At 45.7% G+C, this 27296-nt stretch overlaps 3 protein-coding genes across 6 annotated transcripts in view; 2 read left to right on the top strand and 1 right to left on the bottom strand.

The window, feature by feature from the left end:
- LOC127611984 (electrogenic aspartate/glutamate antiporter SLC25A12, mitochondrial-like) overlaps positions 1-27296 on the bottom strand; it is an 81542-nt gene that overhangs the window by 38160 nt on the left and 16086 nt on the right. Inside the window, exons 14-18 of one of the 2 annotated variants that reach the window (XM_052082806.1) lie at positions 26453-26593; positions 24447-24585; positions 23129-23287; positions 22340-22430; positions 21639-21827 (exon numbers count right to left, since the gene is read on the bottom strand). In XM_052082806.1, the coding sequence (XP_051938766.1) occupies positions 21647-21827; positions 22340-22430; positions 23129-23287; positions 24447-24585; positions 26453-26593 (711 nt within the window). In that variant the 3' untranslated portion in view covers positions 21639-21646. Of the gene's footprint in view, positions 1-21316; positions 21828-22339; positions 22431-23128; positions 23288-24446; positions 24586-26452; positions 26594-27296 lie in introns of those variants that run through there. The other variant, XM_052082805.1, reaches the window with a different exon arrangement.
- LOC127611991 (plasma membrane ascorbate-dependent reductase CYBRD1) lies at positions 10-3075 on the top strand. Its single transcript, XM_052082817.1, has 4 exons — positions 10-303; positions 1532-1740; positions 1817-1971; positions 2079-3075. The coding sequence occupies exons 1-4, from the start codon at positions 117-119 to the stop codon at positions 2356-2358; spliced, it is 831 nt and encodes a 276-aa protein (XP_051938777.1). The 5' UTR covers positions 10-116; the 3' UTR covers positions 2359-3075.
- On the top strand, positions 3883-20460 carry dync1i2a (dynein, cytoplasmic 1, intermediate chain 2a). 3 transcript variants are annotated; one of them, XM_052082807.1, is made up of 17 exons: positions 3883-3997; positions 4953-5070; positions 5677-5791; positions 6325-6412; positions 7480-7539; positions 7785-7900; positions 13951-14040; positions 14394-14556; positions 14650-14749; positions 16180-16305; positions 16411-16557; positions 16647-16760; positions 17462-17595; positions 18880-19024; positions 19405-19545; positions 19685-19810; positions 20208-20460. In XM_052082807.1, exons 2-17 carry the CDS (start codon positions 4963-4965, stop codon positions 20319-20321), a joined length of 1887 nt encoding a protein of 628 aa, XP_051938767.1. In that variant the 5' UTR covers positions 3883-3997; positions 4953-4962; the 3' UTR covers positions 20322-20460. The 3 variants fall into 3 exon arrangements, with proteins under 3 accessions (XP_051938767.1, XP_051938768.1, XP_051938769.1); XM_052082808.1 differs by having other exon boundaries at positions 3911-3941; XM_052082809.1 differs by lacking the exon at positions 7480-7539 and having other exon boundaries at positions 3913-3997.

Here is a 27296-nt window from a genome sequence, read left to right on the forward strand (position 1 = left end):
TTGAGAATTTTGCTTAGCTGTGTGTCACGTGACCTCGAGTCTGTCCACAACAGACTGGAACCCTTCAGCACCGTCTTCCCTTGGATCAGACCTGCTACCGAGAATACGAAAGCACGATGGAGAACTACAAACAGTTTCTGGTCATCTTGTCGTCCGCCGGCGTTGTTGGTGTGATCGCTATCATTTTCGTGTTAAGATGGATCCTTTATTATCAACGGGGTCTGGCGTGGGACGGAGGACTGGCGGAGTTCAACTGGCATCCGGTGTTGAACGTGTGCGGGTTTATCATCCTGCAGGGTCTGGGTGAGTTGGGTGGGAGTTTAGCTTTTTTTTTTTTACTTCTCTGGGCAGCTTCATGTTATGACACAAGTCATACTGTCGTGGTTGATCAAGTCGAGTTTTGAGCACGCAAGTCATCACGTGAGCAGCTCTGCAATGTTTTCGAACGTGTTTGTGGACGAAACGCTAAAATGATCGCCTCGGCTCAATACTACGCGATAAGCTTAACTTTTCGATTGAGCGCAGTGTTTCGTCAGAATGTGTGACGTCATGCAATTGAAATACTGTAGTTCTTAACTCTCTTTTCAAGTTGGTCTGGAAATGCGACAGTGTTAATCTGCTAATGTTGTATTTTTTAATAAATACATTTGCAAAGACGATACAGTGTTTTGTTCTCCGTTAAAAAGGCCTACGATTGCCTAAAACATCCACAAGATGGTGGCAGAGAACTAAATGAAGTTCCTCAAATTACTTGAACATAGCTCCTTGGCACTAAGATGCCACAAGAATATTTGTATATATGACAGCTCTTTGGCACAAACATAAAAACAGCGACGAGCTGCCTGTAATAGTCTTTCCGTTTTTACATCCTAAATTGACAATATGGGTCAATTTTAAGATCACATTTAATATGATCTTCAAATTAAATCTGTTTTCCCCCCTTAGCTGTCTAATTTCTAATTTATGATTTCTGTTTCACTTATTTAATTAAAGAAAAATAAATTCCAATGACATTATTCAAAACAGGTTTTCTCTTTTGTTTCTTTTTCCCATCATTATCGTCCATCAACTTACACAGAAATTTGCAGATTGTTTTCCCCCCACTGATATCAAACAAGCCTTTTCTGGTTTATGTCTCGCTTACGTCGAGTTACACAGAAATAAAACAAATGTGTGCAGATTTTTCACACCATGAGAACACAAGTGCGTCTCCTTGAAAAGAAAATTCCTTCTGTCAATATGTACCCTATGCACATGTGATCCTGAACTAATCAACATTCCGAATGTTCAAGAAATGTTAACATACGCCGTCAAACTGGATGGCTCTACTTGTCAATACTCTGTCTTGTCAAAGAGTAAGCAGCGCCTTTTACACAAAATATTTGCATCTTGGAAGCACCTACCTCGGGTCAAAACTTTACATGTCATCCATAACTGCATCTGCAATACAAACAGACCCTTTTTTTTGTTGTTCTTTTATATGAAGAAATCTGAAACACTTTGATCGAATGACAATAATTCTCTCTTCCAGCCATCATCGTGTACAGACTCCCATGGACCTGGAAGTACAGCAAACTTACCATGAAATTTATACATGCAAGCTTGAACTTGGCGGCCTTCATTTTTGCTGTTGTTGCTACAGTGGCGGTTTTTGACTATCACAACGCTGCCAAAATCCCCAATATGTACAGTCTGCACAGCTGGGTGGGCCTATCAGCTGTAATACTCTATTGTCTCCAGGTATTTATTTTTATTTGATTTTTTTTATTTCATTTTGTTTTGTATGATTAAAACATGGATATGTTTTTTTATGCAGCTGGTTCTCGGGGTCAGCCTGTATTTGCTGCCATTTGCGCCCATGTCCTGGAGAGCAGCCCTTATGCCCGTTCATGTCTACAGTGGCCTATTCATCTTCACCTCCGTTATAGCAGCGGCACTCATGGGTATCACTGAGAAACTTCTATTTGCCCTGTAAGTACCACAAAACAAAACAGGTTTACTAAGGTATTTAAAATCACAATTAATTTGTATATGGTGTGCATAAACAAGTCTAATTTTGTTTTATTTTCTCCTCCTAGAACCAACCCAAAATATAATAATTCGCCCCCTGAGGCAATTTTTGTCAACGTTCTGGGACTCCTTCTCGTGCTATTTGGAGGACTAATCCTTTGGATTGCCACTCGACAGTCTTGGAAACGGCCAAGTGACCAGACCTTGCATACTCTGCATTCCAACGGGGGTGGTGAGGATGACACAAAAGTGGGTCCGGCCCTGTCTCAACTCTCAGATGGAGCAGAGGGTGACGGCTTTGGGGAGGTCCGCAGGAGGAATAATGCATTTGATGATCAGGTCAACTGAATTTCAATATCAACTGGAATTTAAAATGAATGTACACTCCTTTTTTTTACTGCTCACATATGCTGGATTTCTTTCTTATTTGATATCTATGTTTCATATTTTTCTTATATATGGTAGATGTTGCAATACGATCTGATTGTATGTAAACAGGATTCGCATATACCGATAATCAACCAACTCCTCTAATTCTCCTGCATTTTTCTGTGTTGAAATTATTCAGATACTATGATACATATTTGCAATAAATATTTTTGCGGATTCTGATTTGGCTCTCTCTCATGACTGTGGAATATATCTGACTGGATTGTCACAGGTCTTTTTCCAAAGTTGTCAAGCGAGTACAAAGTCCTGAGTCATATCTTTTTTTACCCCTCCTCACCTTTTCAACTCTCTCCATAACATGTGCCCATTCCGGGTCAAAAACGAGGCACTCTAAAGCCACCACGTCAGAAGACTTTCCGAAAAGAATAAACAATTCTTTTGCTATATCACTGTATACCAACTGGTGCAAACGAAGGTGCTCAAGTTCTTATAAAGTGGGGGAGAGGCAATTTACGCCGAACCACGAGTGCAACACTTGGTCACGTTTTAACCAGCTAAAGATAATCACAACTGAAATGGTGAAAAACAGTCAAACCACATATGGTCATAAATGAGTACCTCATAACTTTCTTTGCACGTTTCTATTACATGTATAGTGTAAATTGCAAAATTATGATTTCCCCATAAGATTAGTAAATATAGTATGCATACTTTTTTGTTTTATCTTATTCAAAAATGTCTTATTTGCTTGATTGTAACCAATAAAACTTTTATTCAACATATATTGTCTTTCCATAATGGAACAGTTTTACCTCATTTTATTAAGTAATTAATGGTAAATGGATTCAAAATAAAACTGAATTCGACATTTTTATTATAAGATTGAACGATTCGTCCGTCACATTTCACAATTACATTTGAAGCATTTCTAATCCTCAATAACCTGGCCCAGCTATCACTGTTCCGTACAAAGGTTTGCCCATCCCTGATCTACACCAACTGAAAATGATATAATAATTGATGTAATATTTAAATGGCGGCCCGGTAGTCCAGTGGTTAGCACGTCGGCTTCACAGTGCAGAGGTACCGGGTTCGATTCCAGCTCCGGCCTCCCTGTGTGGAGTTTGCATGATCTCCCCGGGCCTGTGTGGGTTTTCTCCAGGTACTCCGGTTTCCTCCCACATTCCAAAAACATGCGTGGCAGGCTTATTGAACACTCTAAATTGTCCCTAGGTGTGAGTGTGAGTGCGAATGGTTGTTCGTTTCTGTGTGCCCTGCGATTGGCTGGCAACCGATTCAGGGTGTCCCCCGCCTACTGCCCGAAGACAGCTGGGATAGGCTCCAGCACCCCCCGCGACCCTAGTGAGGATCAAGCGATACGGAAGATGAGATGAGATGATGTAATATTTAATCGGGGTATGAATAGTTAATGTTTTCCTTTTTAGTCGCACTGCATGAACACTATGACTTCCGCAAACTGCACCCCAAACGCCAAACGCCTAATTTGTCCCTTCGCGGGAGCCGTACTTGGATGCAAGCTGGTTTGTTTTGACTTTTTTGCTAAAAGACTCCCTCCCGGCCCGAAACCGAATTAAAGGTTTGATTGCTAACAGACATTCTGACCGCGTTGTAGTTGCACACGCTTTTTATACTTAGATTATTTACATAGTTCGATTAGGCTCGGGGGCTTCATTAGAACTGTTAGCGCATGATCGCCCTGCGGACCTAGCTCGCTGTGGTAGTTAACCCGCTACTTGATTAGTCCACCGCTTCATCCAGCTACACATTAATGGATCGGTTGCTAAAGACATGTTTTTTATTTAAATAACAAACTTTTATCTTCACACTTGTTTGTATACATTCTGTGTTATAGCACGTGTTGCGTATACTGCTAAATGACAGCACATCAGCTAGTCTTAGCACGGAAGGCTAACAGTAGTCGAGACAATTCAAGCTGAAACCGACATGAAGCGAATCTCTCGTTTGAAGATGTGATCGAACTTATGGTTTCAACAAGTAAAACTGCGAATATCTAGACCGTCAAGTGAAAAAACCCGTCTTGTCTTGTTTGACAGGGACGCTAATGAGGGGGCAAATTGCGGCGATCCGATTGTACAGGGTGGGGCTTGAATCATAGATCAAGTTATTTGGGCTCTCGTTTTGTTTCCGATCGACAGAAATAAATTCGGGGAATGTAAATTTATTAGGAGTCTGTGCAATAAAATCCTGTAAGAACTGAATAAAATAATCTGCCTTTTCAAAATAAAACACATTAGGAGTCACCAGTTGAGCGTTGAGTTTGTTGGTACTATTGTTCTTATTACACGCATTGGTAAACTTCTGTCCTATACCACTGCAAACATAACACAACAATGAAACATTGCAATCTTAATTGATCGAAAGTGTACTCTATCTTTGTATGATTTAAAGTCATTGTGTAGCTGCTCATGACAAATATGTTCCCACTGAGTATGATTGTGCTATGATTCAGTGTTCACTCAGCATTTTTGTGTTGTGCTAATAACGAAATACACGTTTCCCCTCTTATGCAGCTGCAGCATCATGTCTGACAAAAGTGAACTAAAAGCGGAGCTTGAGAGGAAGAAGCAACGCTTGGCCCAAATCAGAGAGGAAAAGAAAAGGAAGGAGGAGGAACGCAAGAAGAAGGAGGTATCCTTCAACTTTGGCTGCATTTTATGGATTCAAAATAGATGGCTCATTGTCAGCAAAGAACAAGTCTTGTTTGTTCTTGTGAGAACACCCAGCGGCTGACACTATAATCTCATATATCTTGTTGTGAATGCACTCTTGCAAATGTGACCGTAGCCATGAAAACAGCATTTACGCAGTTGTTCATATGTCGAAAACAAAAAAAAGGTAAAGTATAAATTACCAAGTTGCATTTGCTTTCTTTGCCATGATACAGTATAACATTAATCTTGTGTTCCAACTGCCTCCTTTTTTTTTGGTTTTGATTTTTTTTCCCTCCAAGTTGCGTAGAGGACAGTAAATACATAATGAATGGGTTTGTTGATGGCGCATTGTTCTGTGTGCTCAGTCAGGTGTGAAAAGCAAAATATTCTGGAGACTCCCTACAGGGCAAGGAGATATTTACCCCTCCATCTCCAGACAGCAAATTGTCCTTGTGCAAAGTCACGGACACGTCGCAAAACGATTTTATTTTATTTTGTATATTATTTGATGGATTCCAACAAATAGTGCATTTTACATCATATTCCCTGGAATTAGTATCAATTTTCTGTCATGACAAAACAGGCAGATCAACTGAAAGATACGGCCATTCACCATGAAGAGTCCGACTTGGAGAAGAAGCGATATGAAGCTGATGCCCTGCTGCAAAGTTTTGGCATAGCCTCTGATGTTTCTGTTGGTAGGTGGCTTTTCTATAATTGTCTTTACTCCGAAGGAATTTTTTTTCATGCCGTTCAGTTAGTTTTACACCACTGGTGTTGTATTCTGTCTGGTGTTAAACAAATGAACACTTGACTGCACAGCAAAGCCCCCCAGGACCTGAGTTTGACACCTATGCTGTACAGTATTATTATTCTGTTGCTGTCAACCGGAGCTACAACACTACCACTTTGCTAACAACAGGGGGCAGAAGAGATCCGTTGAAAAACAAAACAAAAAAAACCGAGCAGTCCCAAGCACTGTATTAAAGTCACCCTTGGCATGGCTGTAAAACACAATTTAAAATCTTGTTTTAAAATTTATTTTGGGATAATCTCATTCATCTGAAAAATGTTTGACCGAAATTATCTCTCATTGCGCTCAAGAGCACATCCAAGATCCGGGCAGTATTCCGAAACGAGTCCAAATAATAATAATAATAATAATAATCAATTCAAGTTGTGTGCTGATCTTTTGATTAAAATGTCTTCCTGTATTTATTTCTCTCTGTAGTCCCCGCTCCCACGTCTCCAACTACCAAATCGGCAGACACCTTAAGCGAGACCGGGAGCCAGGACTCGGACGGAGCTGTGGGACCAAGGTACGTGAACATGTGCGCAGTTTGTACCCTCCCTGCAGTACAAAACGATACAATAGTAGGAGCGATGCCGCGAATTACCGCGATAGATGAGAAGTTTGTTCCAGCTTGTTCTTTTGATTTATGCGCCGTTGATTTCGAGTGATCCGGAATTACCAATAAAACGGCGCACTGTTGTGATGCCTGGGGGACTTCTTAACCCCCAATTAGTGCGCCTTCCCTTGGCTGAAATTCAAGCTACCTCCAATGTCCCACCAGGCCCAGAGATCGGTCCCGCCCCCGGGAACCCCCTCCACGCGTTGACTCATTTCCCTCACCCGGCATGGCCATTTCCTACACACATGGAGGTCATGTTTTCTCCCTGAGGCACGGCACTCTACTTGGCCCCCTTGCCTTTTCTGCGCAACTCTCTGAGCCTTTGGTGTGACACAATCTTGGCTGCACATTAACACCTTGGGTCACGCACATTCAGTGCTTTTTTTTTTATACGTTTGTTTTTTTTTTAAACCGGATGCCCCCAGCGTGCGCGCACCGTGGGTGGATTCACATCTCAATGTCAGTCAGTGAGGAAATATAATTTGAATTTTCAAGCAAAATGAATATGTTCAGATTACAACCCGGCCCACATTCCCCAAAATAAATATTTACCTGGCAACACAGCCACAGGAAAACAATACTTTCACACATTTTCTTGATGTTGTCTTATTTTTTGTTTATTTTTAAAGAAAAATACTGGGGCACAAAAGGAGCATAACCTCTTGAGTTGGGATCATTACTTGCATGATGTCAAGTCTGTGTTATTGAAAGTTGATCTTTGTGTCGACTGGTTTGTACTCGGAGCTAATCTTATTTTCTCAATCCAGGCGATTTATTTTCAGTGACCTCATTCTTGCAATATTTTGAATTGCCTCCTTTTTTGAATTTTATTTTTTGAATTTTCAATGTGCCCTTTATCCTGCCTTGTAAGCGTGCATGTTGCGCACCCACGATGCTAACGTTCTTTCCTCTCCCTGGTTTGTGCTGGCCTTTGTCTTTCACTAATGTCGCCTTGTTGCTGTGACACTAACCAGGACTCTGCACTGGGACTCTGACCCGTCCACTCTCCAACTTCACTCTGACTCTCAGCTGGGGTACTGGACACTCTCTTCTCTCCTTTCCTGGTCATTTTCCCTTCTCTCAATCTATGGCATGATTACTTGTCATGACTCAATTCATCAATAAATGGCATTTTGCATGCACGCGAGGTCCGATGCATTTTAACGTTGGCTTTAAAAGTAATCAGAGACGCTTGCGAGACTTCTCCGGTATGGAGGTGAGATCGTTTGTTGTTGTTCTGGCTTGTGTAGGGTTTTAAGTGGCTTTTTTTTGTTTTTAGGCGGGGCGCTTCGAAACTTGGAATGGCCAAAGTCACTCAGGTGGACTTCCCTCCTCGCGAGACGGTGTCTTATACAAAAGAGACCCAGACACCTGTCATGACGCAGCAAAAAGAAGGTAATGTGCCATGGTAGAAAACCAGAAACTTGCCTAAGTGATCGGAAAATTAATTGAGAACATTCATTCATTCATGTTCCGAGCCGCTTGATCCTCATTAGGGTCGCGGGGGGTGCTGGAGCCTATCCCAGCCGTCTTTGGGCAGTAGGCGGGGGACACCCTGAATTGGTTGCCAGCCAATCACAGGGCACACAGAAACGAACAACCATTCGCACTCACACTCACACCTAGGGACAATTTCGAGCGTCCAATCAGCCTGCCATGCATGTTTTTGGAATGTGGGAGGAAACCGAGCACCCGGAGAAAACCCACGTAGGCCCAGGGAGAACATGCAAACTCCACACAGCGAGGCCGGAGCTGGAATCGAACCCGGTACCTCTGCACTGTGAAGCCGACGTACTAACCACTGGTCTACTGGGCCGCCTAATTGAGAACATTTAATTTAAAAAAAAAAAAGCAAAAATGATTATGATGCGTGCGGCAAAAATGTGCCGATACTATGACACTGAGACCAGTTTACTTGCGGAACATATACCGAACACTATGATTGTTCATCTCAAATAATTTTAGTCCCAAATAATCCACGGGATTTGTGTTTATTTGATAAGGAAAGGGCATCTCGGGTGTCAAATGAGTGCAGGTGTGTTCCAGAAGTGATGGTGAGCGAGCACTAAGATGAAAGTAAAGTGGTGGGGGCGGGGGGTGTGTGGGGGTGGGGGGGGGGGGGATGAGGTCAGGAAACATTAGACGTCGGCGCAGAGATTCCACTCCTCAAAGCCAAAATGGCGCAAAGTCGGCTTCGGTTTAATTAATGAGCGGGATGTGAAAAGGAGCAGTAAGATTGATCAGGAAGATAAGAAGGACGGAGCATGCAATCGTTCACTGCCTCCGAAATCCTTTTCATCCTGCCACTTTTTGGGAATTCTCTCGTCTCCGCACGTTGACCACCGCATTCGATTAAAATTCATAATGGCAGATAGTGAAAAGTATGCTCAGTTGAATTCTGAATTTTTTTCCTGCCCCCCCCCCCATCTCCCCGCCCCTTTCGTCCGCCCCAAAATGGTGTCCAAACTACCCACGGGTCTTTGAAATTCACCGTCTCACGCAAGTCTGTCATTATGGCTGTCCGCTTGATTCACTTGCATCATTGAACACATCCTTTTCGGCATCCTTGAAAGCCCGGTTCGGATTTTAAATAGCGTGCACATCATCTAGCGCTGTCGGGTCAAGTGTTATGTGAGAAAACTCCGCGCTGACCCAGCGAGAGGGGGAAAAAGACAAAATTGTTAGCTGTGACCCCCCCTCCCCCCAAGCATATCTATTGAAGGATTCAAATGGCTCTTTACTCCGGACTCTTTACGGGTACTGTAAAATGTTGTTAAACAACGTTGCGTTCTACCAGCTGTTCAGTGTGAAAGCCGCTTCGCCACCGCAAGCACCATGTAATCATTTCATCAACTCCTTTGCTTCGCTTGCCGTCTTCTCTCTCCTCCGCGCGCAACAAAACACATTCGGTGACACTGCGTTTTCACGCCGGTCGCCTCCCCGAGGCCTGCCCGCATCCACCTCGCCGCTTGCTCACTCGCTCCCTCTGCGCCTTTCGTTGTGCAGTGTAGCGTCAGGCCTGTTTTCTGATTGAGCGATTTAGCACCTCGTCAAAAGGAGGAGACGTGACACGGCGGCACTCTCAAGGTCGGCGGACGGCGGCGGCGGCGTTTGAGGGAGCGTACGCGGAGAATTCCCGCTGTCTTTGTGCAAGGCGGTGCAATTTTTCCATTGAAATGTCACCGGAGCGACTGTAGAGCGAGCGTTTGCACATGTTGTGTCGCGGTGGCTAAGCTAATGTGAATTCAGGGATGTATTTTTTTCTCAGTACATTAAACACGCTTGAAGAAAAGTGCTAAAAACAAACCTTTATAGATATCGCAGTTAACCGACGCACTTGTGATGTTTGGCTAGCAAGTGAGCTATGCATACACCTGTCCATTGGTGTGGGCCCTTTAGAGCACCCCGTTGTTGTCCATGAGTGTGTGCAAGAGAGAGAAAGCCAAAAAAAAGAGTGAGGGAAAACTTTTTTTTTTTCTTTCCTGGGCGGGAGCTTCATCATGACAGCCATTATGTGGATGGAATTTTTGACGCTTGAGAGCGCCCCGTTGTTGTCCATGAGTGCGTGCAAGAGAGAGAAAGGCAAAAAAAGAGTGAGGAAAACTTTTTTTCTCTTTCCTGGGCGGGAGGTTCATCATGACAGCCATTGTGTGGATGGAAGTTTTGACACTTTAGAGCGCCCCGTTGTTGTCCATGAGTGCGTGCAAGAGAGAGAAAGGCAAAAAAAAGAGTGAGGAAAACTTTTTTTTCTTTCCTGGGCGGGAGGTTCATCATGACAGCCATTGTGTGGATGGAAGTTTTGACACTTTAGAGCGCCCCGTTGTTGCAGCGCGGAAATACCCCCCGTCTCCCCGACAATCACCGAAGCTTTGAAGCAGATATATTTGCAGACAAAATGCCATCCAAAAGACCATGGGGGGGGGGTCCAAATTCCGTAAGAGGTTTTGTATTTATCTGACAGTTGAGCGGGGTGTGGCTTCAGCGCCATTCGCCGACACGCCCACAGGCTTTGAAAACGGCGTGACTTTTCGCTGTTTCGGTAATTTTCGAATCATTGACATTTTCGTCAACAACACTTTTCTCTGCGTGTGTCAAAATCACAAGACGTATATTTGAATATGTGAAACGCGGACCGCTTCATCTCTCGGCCCCATTTAAGAAATTGACAAATGACTCCCTGCAGGTTGGTAAATCTCTTTGATGGCGTTCCCAGAGTTGTTTTTCGAGGTGCCGGCGTTCCCAGAGCGCACTCGTGGTTTACAATAAGCAGAATCGGGATCCACTCTTAAACAAGAGGCCGTAATTACGGACGCCGATGTATCGCCGGAGCGTGAGGGTGGGAATGGCGGGCAGCGGTGCGGTGCAGACTGGCCGCTCCGCTGCAGAGCTACAAAAGCTGCGGCGGTTTCGTCAATCCCTCGTATTTAATGGAAGGGGATTGTTTTAATCACCGTCGATTCAGAGCAAGGTCACAACTCGAAATCACAAAAGCCCTTTGTGGCCTTCTTCTCTGAAGTGCCACTTTGGAGTTGAGTTGGCTTTTTATGCACTTAAATGTTTTAAATGCCTATTGTATGAGCAGACGTGGGCAGGCACTCGCGCTGGAATACGGTTATGATTGACTGATCAGTGGTGCGCCCGTGGTCCTTGCGGCCGCGCGTCAGCACTTTTTTTTTTTTCAATTAACATGCTTCATATTAAGCAAAAGTCTTGGGATGTGCTCCAGTAGGGGCGCCTACTTGGCCCTGAATTCGATTTTGGCTTCCAGCTTTGAAGGGAGAGTCCAGCGGAAATCTTTTTTTTTTTTTTTTTTTTAAATTATGATTATTACTATTTATTTTTCCTTCCAATTAAGACACGCAAGGATCAAGTTGCTTTTTGAACAGCTAAGCTTCATGTTTTTCTTCCATTGGCAGTGTGTCCCAATACATTTGCACGCATTGTGTACTCTGTTAAAACCCCCTCAGTCCGTTTGTCACGATAATTTTTTTTTTTTTTTTTTTTGTAAATCCAAATATCAATACCAGACCCACTGCCCGTTTTTCTCTTGTGAAATTTGCAGCGGCCGTGTACCCTTTTGAAAGAATGAATCACCGTTTAGTCGAATGAAAGAAAGTAGTCTTCAAAGGCTCTTATTTCTGGAAACGAGAAATGATCTTCCCCACTGTGTGCCTCGGTGATTATCCGATGGCAAAGGTTGCGAAGTAAAAAAAAAAGCAGCCCGTGGCCTTTGCAAAATGGTTTGCATGTACCGCTTTCAGACTTTTGTGCCGCCCGGACTCCGAGAAGAGGAAGACACCTGCGGCTCGGGGCAAAAGGCCGTTTCGTTGTATTCTTGAACGTCACTGGCCGTGTTTGCCTTCATATGTTGTACGAGGGGGTAAGACCAGTCATTACCGACCCCCCCCCCCCACCCCAACTCCCCCCGCAACTCAAAGCCCAGCTTTGTGCTTGCTCCCTCAAAAGCTTTTCTTATTTGATAATTTCTTAAGTGGTGCAAAAGCCATAATAGCCCCTGCCACCCCCCCCCCCCCAACCACTTTTTTTTTTTTTTTTTTTAGAGAAGATGTCAGCATATAGGACATCGACGATGTGGGTGAATTCTGTTCAATGTAAACCCCCCGCCCCCGTCGCCCCCCCCCCGCCCCCCCGCCCTCATCTCCCGCTTTTCATCGCCACCCACTTGGGCAGGCGCCACGTCCTCCCCAGCAGGGTCACCCGGATCACTAGCTTTTCTCCAAATGGCCATTTTGGCTGGCAGGTGCATTATATCCTTATTTTCAGATTGTCTCTCGGCTCCCAATGCCCGGCAGCTTGATTGCTCCGGCTGCCTCACCAAAGCGGCGTGGGGTGGGGGGGCTGACGAGTGCGGCCGGGGTCCGGCTTGAAAGACGTTGATTACTGTTTTTCCTTGAAGCCTGATTGAGGCCCTCCAAAGAAAAGATTTTTTTTTTCTCACTTTCTCCCGTTTGCTGCGAAAGCGTATGGCCGCCGTACATCGAAATGTTTTCCAACCAATAAACTCATCAGCTTGCTCCGTAAATGTTCTTCCCTCCAGCCGAAAAGGGGATCAATCACTTCATGGCCAAAGTGACAGATGACATTATCATTTAGATTATCTCGGCGAGAAGGAAATTCTGCCGTGCGGTGATGTCGTCTTACATCAGCCGCAAGACCGAGATAAATGAACCGGACGTGTTTTTTTTTTTCCTTTGCTTACTGCAATTTTTTTTCTTTCTTCGCAAACGTCTCAAAGAGACGCGCTTTGAAAGAACCTTCCGCCCGCTTTGAGGTAACAACCACTGTGCAGTTTTCCAGCTGGTCCGGCTCGTAGTTTGTTGTACATTATCTGAGCTTCAATAGAAGTTTCCCGACCTCCCGCTTGGGACGGTAATTACACGGGGCTTGCCCTTCAGGGGGAGGGGGGGCATGGGGGGGGGGGGTGAATGCTTGTCTCGGAGCAACCGAGCGGAAAACCTCTGTGCCCCATCCCCATGCCACCTCTGAAGAGCACGAGACAATCCCCCGGCCGGCATCGCCATCTGCCTTTTGCGACCGTGCCGTCATCTGGCCGGACCAATGAGATGGACCCCCTCCACCCCGGGCACCTGTTCGGCCCCCTCTTGCCACCGTTGCCTTTAGAAGGGGGGGCCCAACTCGCCCGTCGGACACAGAGCGAGCCGCTACACTGACAACTCGGGCTCGCCTTTGAATGGCTCGAGTCTCATTAACAGGGGAAGGGGTGTGGGGGGGGGTAGCGACCCCCGTCGAGCTTGACAAACCTAACAAACGCAAGGCAGAGATACAAAATCAGATACAAAAGTCTTTTGGCGCGTACAAAAGTCTTTTGGCGCGGCCATTATCACCCAAAGAAGCTTTTTTTTTCTTTTAAATTGAAAGAAGTGAATGGGGCAGCAGCCCGGTAGGCCAGTGGTTAGCACGTCGGCTTCACAGTGCAGAGGTACCGGGTTCGATTCCAGCTCCGGCCTCCCTGTGTGGAGTTTGCATGTTCTCGGGCCTGCGTGGGTTTTCTCCGGGTGCTCCGGTTTCCTCCCACATTCCAAAAAACATGCATGGCAGGCTGATTGGACGCTCGAAATTGTCCCTAGGTGTGAGTGTGAGTGCGAATGGTTGTTCGTTTCTGTGTGCCCTGCGATTGGCTGGCAACCGATTCAGGGTGTCCCCCGCCTACTGCCCGATGACTGCTGGGATAGGCTCCAGCACCCCCCGTGACCCTAGTGAGGATCAAGCGGTTCGGAAGATGGATGAATGAATGAAGTGAATGGGTGGGGGGGGGGGGGGGATGTGGAAGACAGGTGAAAATAGGTGTCAGACTTTGTCCCTTCTTTAGAGGCCCCACCGTGTTTGTACATAATCGGCGCCCGCGTTATTTCATAAATCAAGTCCGCAGAAACGGCGTTTAAACGTCACTTTGCATTCAGCAGATGAGGACGACGACGACAACGAAGTTGCCCCGCCACAGCCGGTCGTCGAGACTCAGACTGAGAAGCCCGACCTCAAAGAGGAAGATGAAGGTACTCGACGATAAAAAAAAATAATAATAAAACAAAGATTTGTCTGTTGTCGCATCTTTTGTAGTTCACCCAAATATGAGCTATCCGTTTCATTCAGCGTCGTTCTACCCCGCTGCGAACTGCAGCGACAATAATAAACATTGTTGTATTAATACCGCTTTGGCATTCCCACGGGACATTTATTTCTAAATGCTATCTGACGCACGCACGCACACATTGACCGTTAAGTGCTTCCATCCACTCGTATCGGAATGCAAATTTTTTCCCACGATGTCCATAGAGAAGTCGATTGAAGTTGCTGACTTGGCGACGTCGGCGCCATATTCTGATCTTTTGCCGCGTCTCCTGCGCAGTGACCCTCCACGAGCTGACCGAGGAGGAGAAACTGCAGATTTTGCATTCGGAGGACTTTGTGGATTTCTTCGACCACAGCACTCGCATCATCGAGCGGGCTCTGTCGGAGCACGTAGATCTCTTTTTTGACTACAGCGGCCGCGACCTGGAGGAGAAGGAAGGGTAAAGGTCTCAACGTGACAGCCGGCCTGCATTGTTTGTTTGTTTTTTTTAAAGTACGATTTAATGGCATGCCGTGTCTTTTTTTTTTCACAGCGAAATCCAGGGCGGAACGAAACTTTCACTCAATAGGCAATTCACAGATGAACGCTGGTCCAAGCACCGTGTTGTCACCTGCCTGGATTGGTCACCTCAGGTCTCTTTTGTCATCCTATTATACACACACACACACATACACACCGTATTTTACGCACTATAAGGCGCACCCCCCCCCCCCCCAACAAAAGGCCTATTTTAACCTTTTCAGGGACAGCTTATCATGTTCCAGGTTACAGGGTGCATGAAAGAGTTCAAACTGTTTTCCTACATAGGGCGCATGATAAGGCGCATAGAATTAAAGCTACAATAGAGGCTGCAGTTGCGTTGTGCATCCACTAGATGGAGCCACGCTATAGGGAATACTATACAATACAGCTTTATTTACATCTAGCGAGTGGTTCTGAAACTCGAACCCGAGCAGTTGGGTGGATCAGTCTCGGGGATTTGATGGAAGTTAAGACGCACCCAACTCAAGATATCCATTTTTGTATGACACGCCCACTTGGCCACCATGGCCTGGTTCATTTTGTGCACAATTTAAAAAAATTGTATTTTATACTAATTGTGTTGACTTTTTTTCCAGTTTTCAATAAATGTGTTTTTTAATGTATTGAATTTATATTAAAAATATTAATAAATAATATATACTTTTAAATCATATTTTTATTTTTCGCGTTCATTTTTTTTAATTGTACAATTGAACCAATGTTCGCAACAGAAAAATATTCAGAGAAAGACAGCATGCGGTCAAATACACCGACAGGAAGCGAGAACGTAAAAAAAAAAACGGAGCCGGTTGTGTCCCAAATCATTTACCCGTATCGTCCGCGTTTCCTTCCTTTGCCCAAACAGAAGTCGTTTGTTGTGTGTGTGTGTGTGTGTGTATGTGCGAAGCCGCCGCTAATCGCCTGTTGAAACAACTTAACTTTTTTTCCCCCCCCAGCCATAATGCTTTATGATTACATAGCTGGAGTTTGACAGGGTTTACTCGGAGCCGCAAGTCCCTCGGGATCCAAAGTAACGTCCCACCCAAATTGTCACTTAGTCAGAGACCGTAATGATTTGTTTCCTTTGGCGTCCAGAGTTATTTCATGCATGATTCTGCAATGACTTGTGACACTGATTGAACGCCAGCTTTTTTTTTGTTCACACCATTTACCTTCCCGGTGGGAAAATCCATACCCTTCCGATATCGAATTGTGCATCCAAACGCTGCATTTCGCATGATTCAAGGTGACAAAAGATTAATGGTTTGTTTTTAGACCGGGGCAGGGTTTGATTATGAAAGGGGGGGGGAGAAAAAAAAAATTAAATGCTTCCATTTTGAACGATCCTCAGTCAAAAGCAGGGAGCAAATTCAAGTCGCCATAAATCTGCATTAAATTAATTCCCTTTGAAGGGCTTCAAGAGCACAACTCGGAGTGTTTGTCCGCAAAGGGGCCCCCTTCCCGACGACCCCCACCCCCCCACCCCCTTCCCAGTCTTCCAGCCGCTGTGTCATTTTGACTGATTTCATTCTTTCTTTAGTATCCCGAACTTCTGGTTGCCTCCCACAATAACAACATGGACGCCCCGCACGAGCCGGACGGCGTGGCTTTGGTGTGGAACATGAAGTACAAGAAAACCACACCCGAGTACGTCTTCCACTGCCAGGTACTGACGGCACTTGAATGGCGGCGAAGCTAAAAGCGTGCATTTTTTTCGCACATGATTTGATCTTGCGTTTTTTTTTTTTTTTTTTGCTCCGCTCTTTGACAGTCCGCCGTTATGTCCGCCACCTTCGCCAAGTTCCACCCCAACGTGGTGGTCGGGGGCACATACTCGGGCCAAATTGTTCTGTGGGACAACAGGAGCAACAAGAGGACCCCGGTGCAGAGGACGCCGCTCTCTGCAGCCGCGCATACGGTAGCTTTTCAAACTAAAGTTTCACGCTTTTGCCTCGTTTCGCGAACTGTTTTCTCAAAGTTGTGCCCCCCCCCTCGCCACCCCCCCAGCATCCGGTCTACTGCGTCAACGTGGTTGGCACCCAGAACGCCAACAACCTGATTAGCATTTCCACCGACGGCAAGATGTGCTCCTGGAGCCTGGACATGCTATCTCAGCCGCAGGTACGACCGCGTGGCAGCCATTTTGAAAGCGGAATTGACTATTTTGGCGGCCATTTTGTAGCATTTTTGACTGATTTATTATTATTTTTTTTTTCTTTTCCCCAAAGACCCGCAGAATATCGTGTTCTGTGACTCAATCGTTCATCTCTCGAAAGTCAGACCTCACAATTCTCCTTTGATGGATTCCAATTGACAAATATAATGGCAGTGAAAGCGAGAACACCACATTTTGTCTGTGTTATATTCGAGCCTGTTGTCTGTTGTATTGACGTTATCCGATGAGATTTGAGCGCTGTCATTTTTTCAAAACACTTCCTGCGGGATTTTCATGTTCAATTGAAATGAATGCACCTTCATGGCATCCAGACGAAATCCTGTTTGACATCACCCAGCGTGGGCGCATTCAACTTGCATCCATTTTCCGTCTATACAAATCTTTTCGACCAACTTCATCACTTCAGTCTCCACTGCTGCTGCTATTTACCTCTTTTTTTTTAAATTTGCTCTTATGTATCCTGCAAGCCAGACTTTTTCAAACTTTAGAGGAAATTAACTGTCTCGCTATCATTCCATCTCGATTGCCAGGGCCCACACACTGTTAGACTTCATATTTTAAATAAAGTTTTTTTTTTTAATGGGTGCGTTTGGCTAGGCGTGTGTTGACAAAAGCCTCCCCTCAACCCCCCGCCCCCATCCCACAGGACAGCATGGAGCTGGTGTTCAAGCAGTCCAAAGCCGTCGCCGTCACCTCCATGTCGTTCCCGTTGGGAGACGTCAACAATTTCGTGGTGGGCAGCGAGGACGGCTCCGTCTACATGTCGTGTCGTCATGGAAGGTGCGTCCGTCAGCCGCCTCGGGCTTCCACAAAAATGGAACACTCGGAGAGTCAAATAAACATCGGGGGAGCAACGCAACACCCCCCCCCCCCCCGCCCCCGCCGCTTTTTTCGGTTTTTACTCCTGCCAAGTGGCCATGTTTTTCTTCTCCGCCTGTCAGTCGGGCCACATAAAGCTCGTTTGACATTAACAGGGTACACATTATAAAGGAGGGGGTGAATCAGTTTTTCCCTTTTCAACGCCGGCGAACTTCTTTGACAATCTAACCCGCGGCTCATCCAGCGCTGCTGTCGTTAAACAGCCGGATCATCCCCCTCTGCAAATGCGGCTTAAATCCGAGCCCCCCTGCTGAGATGCGTATTAGCCCGAGACCAAATAATTGAAATGTCCTGCAGTAACAGTCGGGGGGTGGGGGGGGGGGGGGGGGGGGTGAGCGGCAAGAGGTGATCGCCGCCGCTCGGCTCGCGGATTCACCTCCGTAATTGGCCCGATCATTTTCCACCTCATTTGCAATGGTATGATACCGTCATCGCGGTTTAATAACGCATAAGCATCACTCACGCTGAGTATTTACCTCTCTGTGTTAATTATCGGAGTTTCGCTTGGATAACAGCTCCGCGGTGCCTCACCGAGGGGGGAGTCGTCGGCGCTTTGGATCGAGGTGGAATGCGTTTAAATACGCCGTCAATGGGTTATTCCTACAAATGCGAATTTGTGCAAAAAATACGCTTCCCGGGTCACACTGCCATTAAGACTCAACCAAAACGAAAAAATATATATTTATACATATTTATTTATTTTATTTTATTTTTTTACCGCATGCTCTTTCTCCGAATTATTATTATTTTTTTATTAATTACCGCCATTAAGACTCAAGCAAAACGAAAAAATATATATTTATACATATTTATTTATTTATTTATTTTATTTTTTTTGCCGCATGCTCTTTCTCCGAATTGTTATTTTTTTATTAATTACCGCCATTAAGACTCAAGCAAAACGAAAAAATATATATTTATACATATTTACTTATTTATTTATTTATTTTATTGTATTTATTTTTTTACCGCATGCTCTCTTTCTCCGAATTATTATTATTTTTTTTATTATTAATTACCGCCATTAAGACTCAAGCAAAACGAAAAAATATATATTTATACATATTTATTTATTTTATTTACCGCATGCTCTCTTTCTTCGAATTATTATTTATTTATTTTTTATTAATTAAAAAAAAAAGTTCAACCGGCGTCTCGGTGCATCTCCGTCTGCCTTCTCCACAGCAAAGCGGGCATCAGCGAGATGTTCGAGGGCCACCACGGGCCCATCACGGGCATCCACTGCCACACGGCCGCCGGCCCGCTGGACTTCTCCCACCTCTTCGTCACCTCTTCTTTCGATTGGACCGTCAAGCTGTGGAGCACCAAGGTAGAAAATGAATGCGGCACAATCCGAGGCGGTGTTTACTTCCCTTTTTAATTGAGTCGAGGAAGATATTTGAACATCGGAAAAAAATATCATGACGCACGGACACGCCAAACAAAAAATGTCACGCAAGGTAAACATCACAAAAGAACATCGTCTCGGTTGGCACACGTTTAGTTTCTCGGTGTTATGCGTGCCGTGACTCTCTGTTGTATAAGAGCACAATCACTATGTCGAGTAATTGATGTCCCTTTTGACATTTATACGCTCATCTTCCTTTGCCGTCATCTTCCATCATTAATTTTCTGTTCATTCGCCTTGCAATAACGCGCTAATTACACATCGCAGTCAAACTCGCACGGCCTTTTGTGTGGCTTTTGCAGAGCAACAAGCCGCTCTACTCGTTCGAGGACAACTCGGACTACGTTTACGATGTCATGTGGTCTCCGACTCACCCGGCGCTGTTCGCTTGCGTGGACGGCGTGGGCCACCTGGACCTGTGGAACCTCAACAACGACACGGAGGTGCGACATGTGATCACGAAAAGAACTTGAAGCTTACGGTCAAACTCAAAAGAAAGTTGGAACAGAATTGCATGTTGTGTATCGAAAACGGAGACAGATGGGAAAATGCTAATTTTTTTAATTTATTTTTTGCTGTCAGGTCCCAACCGCCAGCGTGTCCGTGGACGGCAACCCGGCCCTCAATAGGATCCGATGGGCTCCTTCCGGAAGAGAAATCGCCGTGGGAGACTCCGACGGACGAGTCCTGGTGTACGACATTGGAGAGGTAAGTCGGCCTAAATCTTGGTCTGAAGGATTTCATATTTCAGCCTTTGAGGCCAATTGTGGTTTGTTTTCCTGTTGGGGCCGTGTTTAGTCAGGTTGAATTTTTTGGTTTGTTTTAAATTACACGTTGTGTATTGAAATCAACCAAACCACATTGCCTGAAAATGACATTGACATGCTATCGGTTAGCATCGATTGTTGCGGAACACAAATGGCGGAGCAAAATATCTACACAGATGCAGTGCCAAAAGTCATATATTCTTTATCCTCTCTGAAGAATGACTAAGAACGTGAATTTGGCAACACCAGGCTGTTTGGCACCAAAAAACATTTTGTGACGATGAATCGATTGAATGATCTGTAGAATGATTCTGAAGCGGCCGCGCTCTCCTCCCCAGCAAATCGCCGTACCGCGGAACGACGAATGGAGCCGCTTCGTCCGCACGCTGGCCGAGATCAATGAGAACCGAGATGACGCCGAGGAGCTGGCGGCGCAGCGCTTGGCGGCGTGATGACGCCGCGCGGCGCCACTACGTGTTCAGGGACCAGCGGCGGGCTTGCGAAATAAGTTCCTCTGTCAGAAAACGAGTCGGCTAATCCTTTCCCGCTCGTCTTTTTGGGACAGGTCAAAACAACAGAGACCCCCCCCCCCACCCCCCGCTCCCCAGTGAAAAAAAAGCTCTTTTTTTCTCTTCCCCAACCAGATGCCTTAAATATAAGAATCAAATCCATTTTTCTCTTTGGCATGTCAACATCCGCCTTACATGAGCTCTACAAGCCAAATATTTGTTCTGTGCATCACGTTTCACCTCTTCTTCCATTTTACCGAAGCAATCTCATTTTTCGAATGTAACCATCACGTCCATGTGGCTCAAGGTCTTTCGTCTCACATCTCCACGATTGACATGTTCAAACTTCCAGACTGTTCGGTATTGTCAGACGTCATGTTTCACCGTGCAGCACTACAGACCAGAATGTGTAAATGCTCTAAACGCTCAGTGATTCAAAGATGTATAAAACAAGTTCATAATATCCTGACAGTGATTGTTTCTGTCTTGAACAAAAAAAAATACAAAGAAAGAAGCAAGCATTTTAAGTTTCTTTTGTACAGTTATTAACAAAAAGTTTTAAAATACTGCATGGGCCTTACACATTTCCTTCCGCATACATTTTTGACAAAACAAGCTAACTCAAATATATCGAACCTATTTTTTTAACTTAATCAAATGGGTCATTTGATCTCTTTAAAAATCTAATCTGCCCACCCCTGGTCAAAATGAAGCTCCTCAACTCACTTGAGCAGTTCCATAGCACCAGGATACCACCAGATGGTGCCAAAGCAGTACCACAACGCACTAAAAACAGTGAATAGCTACGTTTATCAGATAAGAACGAGAATAGTTTTGATGCCCCCCCCCCCCCCCCCATCCCCGTGGGCTTCAGTGTACTCTACTGACTGGGCGAGTGGGTACCTGCCAACGTCAACTCTATTTTTCCACACATCAGAAACAGTTTTGAAACTATTTATTCCAATAAAATAAATAAATTTGAAACAATTGCCCCGGATGAAAATAAACACTTTTAAAATCTGTACATTGCAGACACATGCACCAACACCACTCAAGCGCTTTGGCATACGATCAAAGTGCAGTCACAATCTTTTGTATTGTCATAATGTTCCTCTAAAAAGAAGTACAGTATGTGCAAATTGTGCAAGCTTTGCAAAATAAACACCCCCTCCCTCCCAAAAAAAAGCTATTTTCATGCAGCATTTTCAAATGAAGTCACTTGAACCCATTTTGCAGGAGGAAGCAACTCTCTGAGTCCACGTCGCAGCTCACAGTGTTGATGCTTTGGCGGCCGCCGCTCCGGAATCTTGAAACTTGGGCAGGTGAAGGCCAAACTTTCGCTCCACGCCCGCAAACGTGGCGGCCGCCATACGGTATCCGCCCACGTGGTCGGCACTAATGGGAGGAAGGTCTGTCGATTTGGGGGTGGGGTGGGATCCCGCCGGGTGACTGCAAGAGGAAGTTGGATTCGCGTTGAGAAACAATCGCTAACCGATACTCTCCCCCATATTGTGATTGCTATTTAATATGCAATTATTTTGGGGAAATTATTTGTTCAGCGGGGCGGCCCGGTAGTCCAGTGGTTAGCACGTCGGCTTCACAGTGCAGAGGTACCGGGTTCGATTCCAGCTCCGGCCTCCCTGTGTGAGTTTGCATGTTCTCCCCGGGCCTGCGTGGGTTTTCTCCGGGTGCTCCGGTTTCCTCCCACATTCCAAAAACATGCGTGGCAGGCTGATTGAACACTCGAAATTGTCCCTAGGTGTGAGTGTGAGTGTGAATGGTTGTTTGTTTCTGTGTGCCCTGCGATTGGCTGGCAACCGATTCAGGGTGTCCCCCGCCTACTGCCCGAAGACAGCTGGGATAGGCTCCAGCACCCCCTGCGACCCTAGTGAGGATCAAGCGGCTCGGAAAATGAATGAATGAATGAATATTTGTTCAGCCCTAGTCGTCGGAATACTTACTGGCCGCCAAAGTCGATACTAAGCCATCTCTGCAGCAGTTCGTAGGTCACCAAGGTGACGCCGAACTGTGGTGAAGATCGGAAGACCCGAGCTGAAACAAACACAGGCGGAGGTTGTGACTGCATGTTTTTAAAAAAAGTGTTCAAATGTCAGGTTGTACATATAAAAATGAAGGTAAATCATTTCAAGACTTTCTCTACAATTCATGTAGCCAACAATTTAGTTTAAAAAAAAAACTTCCCAGATTATTATAAACTGAGATAACGGACTGGTTTCTGGCGGTGTTCAAAATTACCGGTAACCACTCACAATCAGACGCAGATAATTGGAAGTCAGCACACCACCCGCGACCATTTCAAGTGGCATCTGTTTAACCAAAATAAAGTTCCGATGTTCTCGTAGGCTTTTTCTGATTATTTCTGGGGTGTTTATAGCAGCAGCCTGAAGGTTTAGTGTTCGGGGTGTCAAACTCCTTCTTGTAGCAAGCCACCTGGTAGTCACAGCCTCCCATTTTATGATGGTGAAGCCAAATTTGGAATATAAACAACAAAATGAGTTTTGAAAGTCAAAGTCAATGACACAGATCAGTTTGTCCAATTATTGCTCAAGTGACCGTAAAAAGTGGAACAAAGCAATTCTTACTAAATCTCAAGGTTATTTATCACGCATGACAAATACAAAGAGAGAGTGTAAAATTTGAATAATTTGTTGTTTTCCTGCGAATAGACGAACAAAACGTCGAATGTTCCGTGCGATGTAAGGTATCCGGGAATCATCAATATGGCTGACCTGCGGCGCCCTTCCAAAAGGCCCTGAAGCCTTCCTCCTTGTGGATCTTCCTGAAGCAATCGATCACTCCGCTGTACGTGGTCTGGCCGGCTCGGGCCGCCACCTGCAGTCTCGTCTTGATGACATCGGCGGGGGTCACCAGCGATGCTGCGGGGACGCCTTTTCGGGAGCAATTGACAAACGGCGAATGAAGCGGCGATGCACGTGAGGAATCCGTGCGAGACGAGCGTAAGTGGGCCGACTTTACACTTCATCTAAAAATTGTCTTGATCATATTGTTCAAGTTGACAGTTTTGTCTCATACAAGAAGATGATGCTATGCTGCTTTTTTGGTTGTTTGTTTTTTTGTGGCTTCGACAGCAGATGACACACGTGTATATGACCTTGTATTTTGTTGCACAGTGGAACAAGGAACTCCATTTTGCTGTTTTCATATCTGTTGTTCTCCCAGGGCAGAGAGAATATCTCTTGTTGTATAACTTGTGAATGCGTTGCTGCTTAGTGTGCAAGTTGTTTGAAGGTTATACTTATTGGAATGTGTATGCTAATTTTAATTAGCCACTCTAGGGTATTTTGTATTATGTTACGTGGCATGAACGGAGGAGTATACATTGGTTGGAGTGTACAGTGTTTTAGAAGACGCGTCCATGTTAGAGTTCGTCAAGGTTTCGTTTCAGGTTGCGAGTGTTCGGCTCAATGGTCGCCTGTACTTTTTTTTGTCACAGGGGCATTTTGAATCAGCTGTCATCATGCCGAGACCTTGTTTTGATGATCTGAAAAGTGTTTTAAAAAAAACTCACAAGGGTTCAGGCTCTTCATTTTTAAAGTCAGATTCATCACCCCCCCACACAAAAAAAGACCGGAATTGTTAGTTGCCTCGGGCGGCCCGGTAGTCCAGTGGTTAGCACGTGGGCTTCACAGTGCAGAGGTACCGGGTTCGATTCCAGCTCTGGCCTCCCTGTGTGCGGTTTGCATGTTCTCCCCGGGTCTGCGTGGGTTTTCTCCGGGTGCTCCGGTTTCCTCCCACATTCCAAAAACATGCGTGGCAGGCTGATTGAACACTCTAAATTGTCCCGAGGTGCGAGTGTGAGCGTGAATGGTTGTTCGTCTCTGTGTGCCCTGCGATTGGCTGGCAACCGATTCAGGGTGTCCCCCGCCTACTGCCCGGAGACAGCTGGGATCGGCTCCAGCACCCCCCGCGACCCTAGTGAGGATCAAGCGGTTCGGAAGATGGATGGATGGACGTTAGTTGCCTCGCCTTACTGTCCTCCATCACCTCTTGAAGCATCAAACGAGGCTTCGCTATACAGTACTGTACCTGCAATGGCTCCAGCAGTGAGCAGCTGTAGCGCCCCCACTTCTCCCGTGTCGTCCGCAAGCATCTGTTTGGTGTGGGCGTACACGGGGAAGTAGATGGCCGAAAAGGGGATATCCCTCAGGAAGCAGGCTTTAGCTCCCTAAAAACACAACACATACAATGGATCATTTGGAATACGCGCAGGCGGGCTAGCTTGGTTGGGGTGGGGGGTGGGGGGGGGGGTGTTGTCTTGCGGTCTAGGGGCCCGTCTCATTCCGCCTCAAGGCAACTTTCAGGTTGATGGAGTCGACGCTCCCTCGAGGCGGAGACATCCATCACACTCTGCTTCTGCCGAGAGGAAGTCAGCATTTTTTGGGGAACTATTTTGCCGTGTGTTTTCTTTTTCGGGGCCACACACTGGCTGCCTGCCTGCCTGCTCGGCGTCAAACGACGACTGCGTGACTTGGCCTGCCGGGGAAGCCACAAGAATGTGGAAAAGCGGCAGCAGCAGCAAGTTCCAAGGGGGGGAGGCCCTCGCTCATCGATGTATTTATTTATTTATTTTGCCTGTTCAACGATGTTTGGAAAAATAACAAACAGCACATGTGGTGTTTGAGGTTGACATTTGAAATTCAGATTCGGTCCGCCGTGCCGGAAGAGACACAAAATGCACGACAACTCCGCGGCATTATTAAGCATGAAACAAATGCAAGGACGGAGAGTTGTGCATTGTCCAGATTTCATTTAAATTGCGATTCCCCTTCTATCTTTTGAGACGTATAAATTGAGTGTGTGGGGGAACAGTAAAATGAAAACAATTTTAAAATTCTGTGTTTCGAAAGCAGATTTTCACAAATTGCAATCTGAGTTGCTGAAAAAGGAAACTTGTAATTGTCCCTTTCATGTCAGTAGAAGGAGTTTAAATGGAAAAAGAAATAATTCAACATTTGTTACAACTGAACGATTAATCCGGGGGTGCGAAAAGTACGGCCCGTTATGTTCTTGACTCTAATCCAGCAAGCATTTACATCGAGACCCTCCTGATACTACAGGGTGGCCCACTTAAAAGTAGCCCGGATTTTTTTTTTAATTAAAATATTTTTTAAATTTTTTTCAAAACATGTATTTAATTACGTGAATGTTACAAGGTATTTGTAATTCGCTGCTGAACATCACTGACAACTTCGGGCGTCCGGACTAATTTAGGTCTCTGCTTCTTCACGTTTGCGAGAGAGCCAGTGTCTCGCCATTTCTTAACCAGGCTCTGAACACAACGTTTAGCCGGTGGTTTTGTTTCTGGGTACTCGCGAGTGAAGGCCTCTTGTGTTTTCTTAATTGATCCGGTTCGCACATAGCCTTCCACAATCACTATTCTCTGCTGCAAGGAAAACACCATTTTCTTGAGGTATGGTACGCACCCGGAGAAGGTAGGAGCACTACTGTTCGTGTATAATCTAAAACAAACAAAAATTGGCTCAGCGCCAACGTGTATAACCGGAGCAGTTTTGGAACACTTCCAGCATCTCTTGTAACCTGTAAGTAATAAAAACAGGTTTTGGAAAGACTTGGGTCACTTGTAACATTCACGTAATTAAATACATGTTTTGAAAAAAATTTAAAAAATATTTTAATTTAAAAAAAAATCCGGGCTACTTTTAAGTGGGCCACCCTTTATTTGGTACATTCATTGAATCGTTTTGTCATTGCTGTTATTGATGTTTTGAGATGTTTGGTGGGTTACTCACCAATGAATAAGCCCTTTCGACCCAATTTTTGTCTTTTTTAGAGTGAATCTGCGATCTTTGTAATCATTCAAATTTGACATTTGACTCGTCTGCGGTGTGTCAAATTTCTTTTCGGGGACTTTAAAAGGGAACAAAACGGCATCCTATCTCACAGTCTGTGTGTTTTCCAACAGTGCACCATGCAAACCCTTGACGTTAGTTTTTTTTTCCTTCTTTTGTGTGTTGTGTGTCCTCCTCCGCCCTTGTGTGACAGACAGCCCGACCCAGGTTTTCTCGACCCACCTTGTAGAGGCCAAAGAAGCCCAGTTCTCGTACAATATTGAGGGCGCTGACCCTGGAGCCCGTGGTGATCTCTCCGGCCACCTGCAGGCGGATCTTTACGATCTCCAGAGGGTTGGTGAAAATCACCTGGGAGCCTCCGGCCTGTGAGAAGCAACAAGGGAGGCGGAAAAAAAAAAAAGGTGATTTCAATGATTGCAAATAGAGCAGGAGTTCAACTCGAAGTGAGTCCGCGCGCGGACGTGTGAAGATGATTATGATGTGTAAGCGTTTGCCCCTTAATGGGATTTGCGAAATGATGACAGCACAAAAGCCACTTTTCACCGCCGCCGCAGTTTCACGCTGTCAGGCGTCGGCCATGGGAGGAGCAGGAAGTAATGCGGGCATTGTTGGGGAAGCGACAAGGGTCAGGTCGGAGCAGACGTGGAGTGAGGAGCGGCCCCCGGTTCACGCTCGGGAGGCTGTGACCCTGGCACAGGCCCTCTTGCCCTCTCGCCCCCTCCTCCTCCCCCCCGAGGCACCTCCTGTGGCGGGGGCCAGCGAGCGAGCCGGCCTGGCCTGGCCCCGCACACTTCCCAATTTCACCCTCGAAAGCGGGGGCGCCGAATCACCCCTGGACGGCTCAGCCCGAGGCACGGCGCCCTGTGACTCAGGCACATTTATCACCCCCACCCCCCCTCCCTGAGAAGCTAATCAGGCCTCAGGATGGCCGCTGGTGACATTTAGGGCAGGGGTCTTATCTGTAAACATCCGAGCTAGGATCTAAAAAAAGCTTGGGTGAATTAAGTCATTTTTAAAGTGGAACACGGAGGGGCGGGGGGGGAATATCCGCTGCTCTGAAGATGGA

This window comes from Hippocampus zosterae, chromosome 12 (genome assembly GCF_025434085.1).
Source record: "Hippocampus zosterae strain Florida chromosome 12, ASM2543408v3, whole genome shotgun sequence".
Lineage (NCBI taxonomy): Eukaryota > Metazoa > Chordata > Actinopteri > Syngnathiformes > Syngnathidae > Hippocampus > Hippocampus zosterae.